We start from the raw sequence: 12883 nt of genomic DNA, 5'->3' as shown, positions 1-12883 counted from the left end.
TAGAGAATGCTTTTGGCACTTGATGCAGAATTTCATAAAGAAGTTTCAAGGTCCAGTGTTCGGGAACATGTACCCTGCAGCTAGGTCTTATATGCCAGAAAGATTTGATCATTACATGAATAAAATTTATGAGGCAAATTCAGATGTGAAGCCATACTTAGAAACCTATCACAAATTGCTTTGGATGAGAAGCAAGTTCTCAGAAGAGATAAAATGTGACTTCATCACCAACAATTTAGCAGAGTCATGGAACAAATGGATTAAAGATATGAAACATCTTCCAATTGTTGAGCTTGCAGATGGTATTAGGTCAAAGACAATGAATCTATTGGCTAGGAGGAGGAAGATAGGTGAGAAATTGGATGGTGTGATGCTACCTATTGTGGTTCGTCAACTCAATGCAATGACTAGAGAACTGGGCCACTTGAAGGTAGTTCAAGGTGATAGAGACCAAGCTGAGGTGACTGAGATCATTGCTGAACATGAGATTATTAGACATGCTGTCAATCTGGTAAACCATACATGCACCTGTAGAGAGTGGCAAGTTTCTGGTAAACCATGCCCACATGCTTTAGCTCTCATAATATCATATAGAAACCCTAACATGGCTGATTATTTAGATCCTTGCTATTCGGTAGAAAGGTATAAGCTTGCATATGCAGGAGTTATTTTACCACTTCCAGATAAGTCCCAATGGCCAAAAGTGAATATTGGTTTTAAGTTGTTGCCACCTCTTACTAAGAGGGAAGTTGGGAGGCAAAGGAAGAATCGAATAGTCGGGTGCCTTGATAAGGGCAAGGCTAGGAGCAAAGGCAAGTGGCAGGTTCAATGTAAGAGATGTCTTGCCATGGGCCATAGGTCGACGTCGCCAAAATGTCCTTTGAATGGAACGAAGAAAAAGTAAGTGTATAAATTGTCATTTTTTTTAGTTCTAGCATATTTATTTGTTTCAGATCTAGCAAATTTATTTGTTTTACTTTTGCAGGCCGAGTCGGGCCAAAAAAGGGAGACCACTTAGTGAAGCAAATTGTGCAGCAAGTACTAGCATAGAAGGCACACCCAAAAGACAGAAGGTAGGCCCAAATGGTTCAACTAATACTAGTCCAGGGCCTATAACAAGAAGGTAGGCAAACCCTTTTTCTTGTTTCTGCACTTGATTCAAAAAATGTTTTACTAACACCTAATTTTTTTTAAGTCAATCGGCATTAACAACAACTGGTGGAGAAGGACCAATGAGGCAGATGACAACTCCTCCAAGGCCCACTAGAGCTGCAAAGAAGATCACTCCAAAGAAAGGGCTAAAAACGAGTGCTCCTTGATTATATATTCTCAAATATGGGAACTATTAGATTATGGATGCTTTTGTATGTGAACCACATGACTCTGCAAGTTGTGGCTTTTATTTTGTAATCTGAACTTCTATGCCTGGATTATGTATTTTGGATGGCATTCTCAGACTTGCTTACTTAGAGGTGCTTGCCTTGGAGATTGTTTTACTTGCTATATATCATGCCAAAATATGGTTACATGCTGTTCAAATTGGAAATTCTGGGTATATGCTGTCAGAATTTTGGGTATATGTTGTCAAAATTTTGAGTACGTTGCTGTCAAAAATTACATATACAAATTTTCGGTGTATGCTGTCAAAATTGCACAGATTTTAGGTATGTACTGTCCAAAATTTTGTTTTCACATGGCTCAGGTAAACAACTGCAACTTGAAAATATGCTTCAATCTCTGATTGAAAAAACTTCTGTAAATCACGATTGGGAAGATTGACCATTCTCTGCGCATGCTGTGAAAATTGTCTGCACATGCTGTCCAAATTCTCAGATTGCACATACAAAGTGATATTTCATCGAAATTGTAAATGCCAATTAACAAACATGCTACGAGTTGAACCATCAAAATTGTCTCAGTTTGCAACTTTCCATACAAACAATGCGTTGATACAACTAGCTGAACCATCCTACTAGCAAACATGCACTCCTGGAAATTTTCTGATTACAATCAACTTCCAAACAGTACAAAGTATAAAGTTTTTGGTAAAGCAAATTGTTTGCAGCGCTGGAGTCGACGGCTCGACGCGGTCTGGTCAAAGACTTCAGGAGACCGACGGGAGGCGGGGGAGCCGACCGGCGCAGGCGATCTTCGCGGCGAGGGCGTCGCTCGGGGCGGGGCGCGGTGGCGCGACCTGAGGCGGGAGACGGTGCTGCCGGCGATGCGCGGACAGAGCAGCGAGGTGCGGGGGCGGGGCGGATAGGCGGCGGGGGGCTGAGCGGCGTCGCCTCTCCGTCTCTCGGTCGGCCAGGAGGATGAAGGGGATCGATCTGCTTTCCTGGGAGGAGGAGGCTATCTCTTTACTCTCCTGACAGGTGGGCCCATGGGTAAATCCGTCCGATCAGGTGAGAAAGATGAAGGAAAATATTAGAAATCTGAGAAATTTAGGAAAATAGAGAAAAATGGCATGGAATGAAGGAATTCGTGCTTCCAATGGCATATTCTGAAAGTCACACGAATTGAGTGGCATATCCTGAAAACGGTGCGAATTGGATGGCATATGCTGAAAAATCTCTCGCCTTCGTCTTCACAAATTCAACGACCAGTGGCGCCTAGCTCCTACAGCTGCCGTCGTTGAGATGGTATGTGTCAAGCACCGCAACATTTCTCAGCTCGCCTGGATCTATTTCCCTACTGCCCCTTGAATCTGACGCAGCTGTGCAGGTGCAGTAGAGAGAGCCCGTAGGTGGCGCCCGGCAGCCCTAGCCCCTGGTACCTGAGCGCACAGAGTGAGACAGAATGGGCGAGATGATCTGATCTGCACCTCGCGTCTACTATGACTATGGTATGGCTACAGATCCAGTAGATCCCTGTAATCAACCTGTGCTGATTGCCTGTTCGCCTCCTTTTTTACCCACAAGCCCAGCCCGTTCTGTGAAAATTTCTTTCTGTCTCAAAAATTGTACAGGCTTCTTAATTAGATCATCTGACTTTTTTCTTGTTATGTTCTATTGCAGAGAGACAGGTTGATCTCAGTTCTACTTCTTTAGCCAGCAGGTTTCTTCTATGCATCCTCCCCTCCTCTATAACCTCAAAATCGCAGTTGAGACATGGAGTATATATGTAGCTTTTCTTTAGTCAACAGGAAATTTGACAACTCTATTATTCTGACAATTTTAGTTATTAATATATATCGCATCTTGGTGTTTTAAAAATGGTGCGAGAGATTCCATATGAATCCATTCAGATATAAAAAACTGCCTTCTTGTTCCTAGGGAATATGTTATCAGTATATATGATTCTCTCAGTTTTCTTAAAGTACTAGCATATACATGTTTCACAAAATGATCAGTATACATTGCCATCAAAGGCATTTTGCTAGAGCCACTGAATTGCGCTAGATGAGGTCCTTGTGTAGCAGAAGGCAAACTATAATGCTGGATGTTAATGTTGTTTATGTATGAAGTATGGCACTGTTATGCAACATGCCATGGGCTTATATTCTTTTGATATGGTGAGTCCTGACGATCAAGCTGAAAGGCCACTAGTTGCCTATTGTTTGCAATTTCATACTGGATTAAACTGGACCTTCTTGTGATTGATATTTATGGCTAGTTGTAACAGTGTAGTTTATATTTCATTGCTGATTGTGCCATGCCATTCTTAATTAATTACTGATTTGGTAGCTTGAGTGGAAACTGTTGGTGGCAGGGAAGCAGGTTCATTTGAATAAATCAGCAATGGATAATTTTCACGTATCAAATGAATAATAATCAGATGATCAAATGCTGCTCCTAACCAGACAATCAACCCTATTTAGTGAAGGTAAAAAAAGAGGTACTATCATTTCAACAACACCATTATTAGCCCATTATTTGATAGGATTCAGTTACTAAATGATGTGGCTATTTTAGGCAACAGCGTCTCGAAAAATCAAATTTATTTGTCAGGTTTCAGCAAATTTATAATGCAGTGAAGGTTTGTATGTTTTGAGACCTTCATTGCACACATATGTCTTAGTCAAAGAGCACCTGCTACCTAAAACCTTTTATTTATCCGTACATGCATACATGAGTTGTTGAATTAGAAGAACCTTTTAATTCGGTTAGGGTAGCATTCAGTACTCTAATTCTTCATGGTTATGACACAAAGCTGAAAGTATGGTGACATATTAACTTAATAGATTATTAAACATAGGTTCTATATGGGTGAAATTTGGTTACCAAATGCAAAGTACATGTATCAGAAAACATATACAGGTTATTGTGCTCTCTGTCTCTCTGAAATACCATAAGCTTATCCAGCCCTTATATTGCACTGAACTATATAATTGTTTGTTGTTGGTCTAAATCTGAATTAAGGCAATTGCTTCTAGTGTGCCCGTTATTCTCATCGTAACAAAGCTTGGTATGCTTTCCACCTTTTTATTGAATTGCATTTGTGTATAACATTTATTTTCATTTTGCAATAAATTGCTTCTGGTGTACCCGTTATTCTCTTTGCAATAAATCTAAATTTTCACTGTCATTTGCCAACAACTTCAATGTGACACTTAACTGAGTTGTGATTATTGTCTTCTTATTAATTGTGGATCCCAATGTATTATATCTTCTATTAACGTGCATTTCTTACATGGTAGTTATCCTTTGGGTTGCAGGACATATACTTGCCTTCTATATGGATGTTTAGTTCAAATTGCAGGACTTCACTCTATCTGCAGTTTTGTTCGAGTTGTTTACACATGTTTGGTTTGCATGATGTGGCTAGAGTCCTTGCTGTTGTTATCTCAGTTTAACTAGCACAAATTATTTTTATTTTTTTGATATTGCTATATATGTGCTTGTAATCAGTATGTTCTTTTTACAATGCTAAGTGTTGATTTTAAATAAAGCTCAGTTGCTTTGTGAGAGATCCTACTTACTAACTGTTATCTCTTTACTGAAAACTCTAGGTTCTCCAAGCCAATCAGCTAGCTTGCTGATTGTTTGAGTTGCTGTTATATTGCTTATGTATTCACCAGTGCTATGCTGGTCGTCTACCTTGTTTTTTTTCTTGTTCTTTTTGGAATTGTTTCTTTGCTTGACATGCTGTCCTAGAATGCCTAGAAGTAATCTCCAAATTCATTCTCAATTGTACTTGTTTGTAAGATTGGTATTGCTATTGTATCAAATCAGACTTGTAATATTCATTACTTGAACATGAATGTGAATGCATTTGTAGTATATCATTCTTATGTTGTATGTGTGGTTGCCTGAGCTGCTGTTTGGATGCTATTATTTATTCATGTTCAATTAGTGTAAATGAATTGGCATAAAGGCATTCTAATTGCCCGCGTGTGTTAAACTGATCTGAAACTCGGTAACATGGTTGATCTTCCAATGTGTAGGTGTGCGGAAGAACTCGGTAACAACGAAATGTTACCGAGTTTTCTGTGTGGGCGTAGGGTAAAATTACCGGGTGTGTGCTGCACTGCACCCTGCAATTTCTGCCGTCCTGTCCCACGTCTGTCCGTCTGTCTGTTCCCGTTAGAGCAGGTACAATAGCATGCTATTAGCCAGCTATAAACATATTTTAATGAGATAAACGATGAGAGAGAAGAGCAGCGGGCTACAGATTTGTAGCCAGCTGCAGCACGGACTTCAAGACGCAATGTGTGTATGACAGGTGGGACCATATATTAATAGTATAGTAAGCAACCATTGTATGAATTGGCTATTAGATTGGCTATAGATGAATTGAAGCTAGCAGTGGGCTATACTATTGAACTTGCTCTTAGTCTCCACTCCGTTGGATGGAATCTGAGAACACCCGGTAACTTCCAAAGCATTAGTTTGCATATACACACGTTAACCAAGCACGGGAACGCTGCGTCACTCCCGGGCGTAGGTTGCTGGGTGTGGCACTCCGTAACAAGCTTTACCGGGTGTATTTGATGCATTACGGAGTGTTTCTGACACCCGGTAGTCTCTCCCGATCTAGTAGTTAACAGTAGTAATGTAGTATGGCACTACTTCTGATTGTAGTTTTTTCTGTGATAATGGCTGGGAGGTGTGTGACCATTCCATTTCCGTAGAACCAATCGTGTGTCTCACAGCGGCGGGTTCATCGTTGGGGCTGGTTGGGGCTCCAGCCCCAGCTCCGGCCGGCCATAGCGTGCTAACAAGTATATATATCCATCAACGTGCTCTAGTGAGTTGACATCACGGCAAGAATCGAACTAGTAACTGGCTAGCTAGGGAAGCAGTACTGACTAGTGCATTTGATTATGTACATTTATCTAACTGTTCTTTTAATGTAAATGCAACCAAATAAAAATGAAAAAAAATGAAGATTACACCGGTACCTTCTTCATATATATATTTACAGCCAACTATAGCTATCATACTTAGTATTTTTTTCATTATTTTGATTTCTTTCTAGTACAAATCAGAAATTTGATTAACAATAGATTGGCGTGTACCCCTCGCTCCATAAAAAACCTAATCCTTAGCTACAAACCTAGACACATATGTGTCCAGATTTATTGATAGGATTGATCTTTTTTGGGACGGAATAGTATAGTTTACTAGCTTTAGGTCCCGTTGTTTGAGATTGAACTTTTTTAGGTACTTTTTGTGGGCATGCTTGTTAAACGCTAAACTTTGTGATATTAAAAAGGATCTTATAGAGAAGTTTCATCAAAATTCAAATAAATCGAAATTTGAAGTTTATAACAGTCAACACTTAAGTAATCATGCATTAATAGCTTGTCTGATAAACTGCTCGCCCAAAAATTAGAAAGAAACTGTAATCAATGGAATGAAGAATGCTTTAATTTCTTTTTCGTCATATACTTGCTGATTTGGAGTATGTATATAAACTAACAGTAGTGTTCGTAACAAAATAGGAACGGCTGCTATTTTTCTTTGCTGGGATTGTGATAGTGGTAGTCTGGTAGTACTAGCAGTGTATTGGGTGAAATACTCAAATACTTTATGGCAAATGCCCTTTACAATGACATCAACGGATTTTAGTTTTCCAGCAGTTCTTCTCTGTATCTGTGTTACATTGGATGGGTTAGGATTGTGAATAACAGTATTGTATTTGCCTGCCCATCCTTTTTTGGTTTAAAAAGAAAGGCATTGTCTATGGGGTTTTGATTCATAGTGATAATGTTCACAGGGATCACAGATAATTGTTTGCCAGTGCCGACGCCGTCCTCCTCCCGCTGTCCACCACCCCCTCCTGGTCGACTCCGTCATCAACACAAGGTGATCGATCTTGCCTGATGCTGTAATTATGCGTTATAACATATGCTTGCCTGGCTGATATCGATCTTTGAGGTCCAGATTAATTGGGGAGCCGCTCTTTGATCATTTTATATGTGTGTTTTGAAATGGGGAAATTTTGGTAAATTTTTTGTTCTGAAATGTATGCTGAACTCGATCTTTTCAGGAAATATTAATTGTAAATTATGAGTTGTGTTGATGGATAAGAGTAGCAGAAAATGAGTTGTGAATATCCTATTAGTATTAATAGAAATGAGTCACTTGAGAGGAGGGGTTAAAATATTCGTGTATGTTTACATATTGTGGAGATGAAATGCACTTGTGTATATATGTTTGGAAATTTTGGGATGTGGGTGATATGAATTGTTGTGGGATTTTAAAATGAGTCTTCTTAGAAATGTGGAGGATGTGGATGTGCAAGATGTAAATGTAATATTCTGTGATTTGTGTGGAGGATGCGAATATAATATTGTGTCATTTTTGTGATTTTTTTTTTCAGGATATACATTGTATTATAGTATATTTTTTTCGCCTTTAATATTATAGGTGTGACCTATGTGGTGACTGTATGTGATCCCTAAACCATCATAGGTGCCGGTTATAACAATATAGTGTCGGTTCTAGGTGACCAACCGGCACCTATAGTACTATATAGGTGCCGGTTCTAGGTGTACAACCGGTACCTATAGTACACATAGGTTCTGGTTATAATAGTATAGGTGCCGGTTCTAGGTGTACAACCGGCACCTATAGTACACATAGGTGTCGGTTCTAGGGGTAAACTGGCACCTATAATATTATAGGTGCCGGTTCTGAAACCGGCACCAATGACTTTGATCATAGGTGCTGACCAAAAGGTGTCGGGCTCAAAACCGGCACCTATTAGGCCTTAAAAACCGGCATTAATGGGTGTTTCTGTAGTAGTGATAATTTGTAAATATCAGATGTCCGAAGCATTGTAAGTACTTGTAACGTCCAATTTTATCCCCCAAGTTGTACTTAGGCACTCTATAAGGTATATAGGGCACCGGATAGGGAGCGCATGGTATATAAATGGTCCCTTAGAACTGTGTAAATCATGGAATTAGTGGTCGCTGCATAGAATATGTGCTTACAAGTTATGATAGGTATATATTGCATAAACAAATTAAAAAGTAGAAACAATGTTTATATCCTATCAATGCACTATATGTGATGCTTCGAGTTATTGGAGCATCTTTCGGAATGGCTGGACTTGAGCATATATGCAAAAATGCTTTCTCAACTGCTAAGCAACCCCCTATATGCACTAAATGCATATATGCCTCTTCTTGGATTTGCACTTGAGTATATATGAACAAGTTGAACAAGGATTTGCATTGAAGCTTTCTTGGAATCTCATGCTGCTGAGGTCGTGCACAATGCAAACCGCGGTTTCATGTGTATAAGCTGCAATTAATTGGCTTAATTTGTGATAGCCATGCATGTCTTTAGTTGTGTCCCATTACCGGTACCAGCTGGATTAAACCAGGCACTGATAAAGGTGTTACGCCTTCAAATTTGCGTGTGTCAAAGTTTAATTAAAATCCCAACACTGATGGATTAACTCATCAGTTCCGGTTCGAAGGAAAAAATGATACATATATAATCAATACCGATTTTTTATTTAAAAATCCGGCACTGATGGGCCCAACATCAGTGCTGCTGGATGGGGATCAATTAAACCCGGTAGCAAATCAGTACACGAGCGGGGAGCCGATTCACCCGATCCAAGGGAAAAAAAATATAGTCGTCTCGCAACTGCTCCAGATCCAAAGAAAATCGCCCGTTTGGTTGAAGGGAGTTTTTAGGAGGGATAGAGAGTTTAGAGGGACGAGGCTATTAAGTGTTTTGTTTGGTTGTGAGACATGGGAATTTTAGTGGGATGGGGATGGAAAATTGAGGAACTCTCTCCTTTTCAATACCCGGGTAGGGGCAAGTAATTGGGAGGGAATTTTTTCTTTACTTTGTCTAAGCAAATCTCAGCCATCCGTTTTTATTAATGACCTAATCTCCAACTAAACTCCCTATCAATTTTCACCTCTACCAAACAAGATATTGGGATTAAAAATCAAATTCTCATCTTAATCTCATCATCAATTCCCTCGTGTAAACTCCCAATCCCCTTTACTCAAGTTACCAAACAAGCAGTAAAAAATCCCTCTATCTTCTTCCTCTCAGTCGATCTCTCTCCACCGCACTCGCCGTCTCCTCACTCTCAGCCCGGCGGCACCGAACTCCTCCCCACCGCCTCGCAGCTGCCACTCCTCGCTCTCTCTCCCTGGCGGCACTCGCTCCTCCATGCCTCCTCCTTGTTGCCGCTGCTCTCGCTTGGAGCTCGAGGGTCACAGCGTGGCCTCTCCTTTCTCTCCTTTCAGGGGCCGCCATATCCAGGAGCGACGGGCACGGGCACAGCCTCTTCGCTGTCTCCCCATCGAGCGGGTACGGCCAATTCTTGGACGACGATGACCTCCTCTAGCTGACTAGCTAGCAGCCTCTTTGTCTCTAGTATAAGATGCAGATTTATATGATGTTCGTGATAAAATTTGTGACAGTCCAACTGACAGTGATGCAGTTTCTGCAATTTTTTTGGATGAAATTAATGTTGTAATGATTTTTAGATGAAATTGATGCTGCGATGATTTGTGGATGAAATTGTCGCTGTGATAATTTGTGAATGAAATTGATTTCTGTATGATGATTTCTGGATGTAATTGAAATATTGTCTCAAGCTATGGAAAGAGTCGGCTCAATGCATCGACTTGAGCCGGCCGATTTTTTTTTTTGTTTGGTGGAGACCTCATCTATGCCGGTTGTCACCTGGCACTGATACCCTGACACTTAGTGCCGAAAGTTCTGACAGGGTCAGGAAGCGGTATTGTATCAAAATAAGATTTCGGTAATACGAAAAGGTGATGGCTATCAAGTTAGGAAAGTGAATGGGTTAAGAGACACAAGATTTATACAGGTTCTGGCCTTCTCGATGAGAAGTAAAACCCTACTCCTATCCAGGATTGAATCCGCCGAGTGTATTATTGATCTGACGATCTGGTTGTCTCATGCCTCTTGGAGGGGTCTTCCTGCCCGTTTTATATAGGTTAGGGGCCAGTGTTACAAGATAAAAACTTATCCCCTTGCAGTTTAAGTTTCCTAAATGTATTTTATAATATTATCAAACTATGACTTTATGTCGTTCCATAATATACAAGGAAACGTAATACTCAGGTCACGATCTGTACATATTTCACAGATATAAGTTATCACCTATAACTATAACTAGTCGGATAACCATGTCGTGTGGATGTATGGGGTACCCATAATCTCCACACATTGATGCCAGTATCGACACAACACTAATGGAGTTTTCTGTAGCAGTGGAAAATTCTCGATCATAATCATCTTTACATTTGAATGACTCAGACCATATGTTGGATATCAAAACTGATTCACCTGAGGCTTCTTAGTACCTGATCAGACTCAGACCACCTTGAATCACTGACCAACTGGTTTGCCAACATCCTGGTAATATATATGCACGCTGAACACGAATTTAAGAACAAGGCATGGCCAAAGAGAGTGGATATTAACTAATGAATTTATCTCACACGGAGCAGATGAATTACGTAGGCATCTAACATCACTCCAATTTTGCAAACATCAAGGATTCAAAACTTAAATCCAAAATTTTGCAGAAAACAAACAAAAATAGCTTTGACCAAGATTTAATCCTAAAATTTGCATGCAAGGTTGGATCCTTTCCTATAGTTTTATTTTCAGTTAAAAAAAAATCGAGGATCGGGATACCTATATATGCCCTCTGGTTTGGTCTCTTAGAACTAGTACGAGATATCTCATCAAGCCAGCGTAATGACCATATTAATATACAAAGTAAGTGATGCGCTCCGATCATCTTACACTTACCCTTTATCACACCTATCACCCATACATCCATGTATTGATTTCTCATAGAAGAGCGACTAGAAATCACGATGGAGTCGTCAAGTATTGGCAGCAGCAGCGTAGTTAAGCTTGGCCCATGGGGATCAACAGATAGAAAAAACGGAAGCGCGTGGGATGATGGAGGCTTCTTCACCGGCATCCGCGGCATCACTATACAACACTCAGCGTCAGGAGTGCAGACGATTAAGGTGGATTACGACCTGCTCGGGCTGGAAAAACTTGGTGAGGTGCATGGAGGAGGCTCCCTGCAGGAGGAGCTCGAGATTAACAAGGTATGGAACAGTCTTTCACGCAGCTGTTTTAGGCTAATTATCCATTATCATTTAAGGGAAAAAAAAGCATGGTATGTAATGAGCTACTCCCTTCGTCCCTAAGTATAAGGGATTTTGGTTGGATACGATGTGAACATCCAAATACAATAAATTTGGACAGACTTCATATCTAGATTCGTTGTACTAGGATACATCACATCCAACCACAGACGGAGGGAGTAGTTTACAAGGTACGTAGGATTGAGCAATAATCAGGACCGAACTGGTTCTTGTGTGTGTGTCTATATATATATCTTTTCCAATGTTTCTGCACATACGTATTGTGATTTCATGCAGCACGAACTGAGTTTTCCGGGTGAGTTCCTGACTGGCATTAGTGGCTACCACGACGGCAACGTTGTCCGGTCACTAATGTTCAAGAGCAACAAGAACAGGATCTTCGGGCCGCAGATGAGTGAAACATCATCACTTATGCGGTTCGACTGCTCGGTCGATGGGGGGAAAGGGGCCATCGTCGGCTTCAGCGGGAGAAGCGACCAGTACCTCAACTCCCTAGAGATTTACGTCGCCGTGTTGTGCCCGGCCGGCGAGTTCTTCGATGCGATGGAGGAGCAGGGTCTAGTGGCTTACCGGACATCTCCGCTAATGGCCAAGTACGCGCTGCACGGTTTGTTGAGATTATAGGTATATAATGATTTAATCTATTCCATAAATAAATCATGACATTACAGATGAAAACTAGCATGAACGCATCGTTAGATCTACACATGTAAACTACACAGTATAACATGAACAGATCAAATATGCGCAACATATTGAACACGTATCGAGGTGACGGAAAGACCGGCTGCTTGGTCGAAACTTTTCGCAAGCGTCTACAAAGGCACGAAACACGCGAGCGAAGAGGAAGGCGAGCCGTCACGAACGAACAGGGAGCAGTCGCGCGAAGCGCTTCCCAAAAACCTTATTGCCGCCTTCTCCCGGTGTAGGACGTCGAAGGCAGAGGTTCCGGAGACCTGTTCTCCCAATCGCCGGTGCACGCCGGCGAGCGAGATGGAGTAGTCTACGAGCGACGGCGCAGTACAGAGTAGGAGGCAAACCCTAGATTGATTTCGCGTGTGTTCCGTGAAGACGGCAGGTCGGTTTATATAGAGAAGGGTCGCTTGATCAGGGCGCCCGCACGATCTCTACTGCGCGTAACCGAACCGGATAAGTCGTGCTTAACTTATCCGGACTCCACGCCGTTTGCACGCACCGAATTTTTCGGAACGTTTCCAAAACAAAAACAAAAACGAAGGCGAGGCGAGGCGAGCGAGCACGTGCGTGTGTTTCCCCTCTTCTCTCCACCACACATGCTTCAAGTGG

The 12883-nt window shown here is 41.3% G+C and overlaps 1 protein-coding gene and 1 long non-coding RNA gene across 2 annotated transcripts; both read left to right on the top strand.

Annotated features, from left to right (window-relative positions):
• The first annotated feature begins 2609 nt into the window (after positions 1–2609).
• On the top strand, positions 2610–4626 carry LOC127771721 (uncharacterized). Its single transcript, XR_008017192.1, has 3 exons — positions 2610–2642; positions 2725–2845; positions 3018–4626. It is a non-coding gene; the product is annotated as an uncharacterized LOC127771721 (long non-coding RNA).
• A 6352-nt stretch (positions 4627–10978) lies between these two features.
• LOC127771595 (jacalin-related lectin 3-like) lies at positions 10979–12522 on the top strand. Its single transcript, XM_052297524.1, has 3 exons — positions 10979–11174; positions 11256–11518; positions 11855–12522. Exons 2-3 carry the CDS (start codon positions 11276–11278, stop codon positions 12200–12202), a joined length of 591 nt encoding a protein of 196 aa, XP_052153484.1. The 5' UTR covers positions 10979–11174; positions 11256–11275; the 3' UTR covers positions 12203–12522.
• Positions 12523–12883: the final 361 nt, after the last annotated feature.

Source organism: Oryza glaberrima, chromosome 4 (genome assembly GCF_000147395.1).
Source record: "Oryza glaberrima chromosome 4, OglaRS2, whole genome shotgun sequence".
Lineage (NCBI taxonomy): Eukaryota > Viridiplantae > Streptophyta > Magnoliopsida > Poales > Poaceae > Oryza > Oryza glaberrima.
Note: the sequence above shows the minus strand (reverse complement) of the source record. Positions and strands in the feature narration are given on the sequence as shown.

Excerpts from the sequence above, each read along its gene's own strand:
- LOC127771595 (XM_052297524.1), top strand. The coding sequence starts at position 11,276 with ATGGAGTCGTCAAGTATTGGCAGCAGCAGCGTAGTTAAGCTTGGCCCA. Across the intron at positions 11,519-11,854 it reads AGGAGCTCGAGATTAACAAG|CACGAACTGAGTTTTCCGGG; the intron begins GTATGGAACAGT and ends GATTTCATGCAG.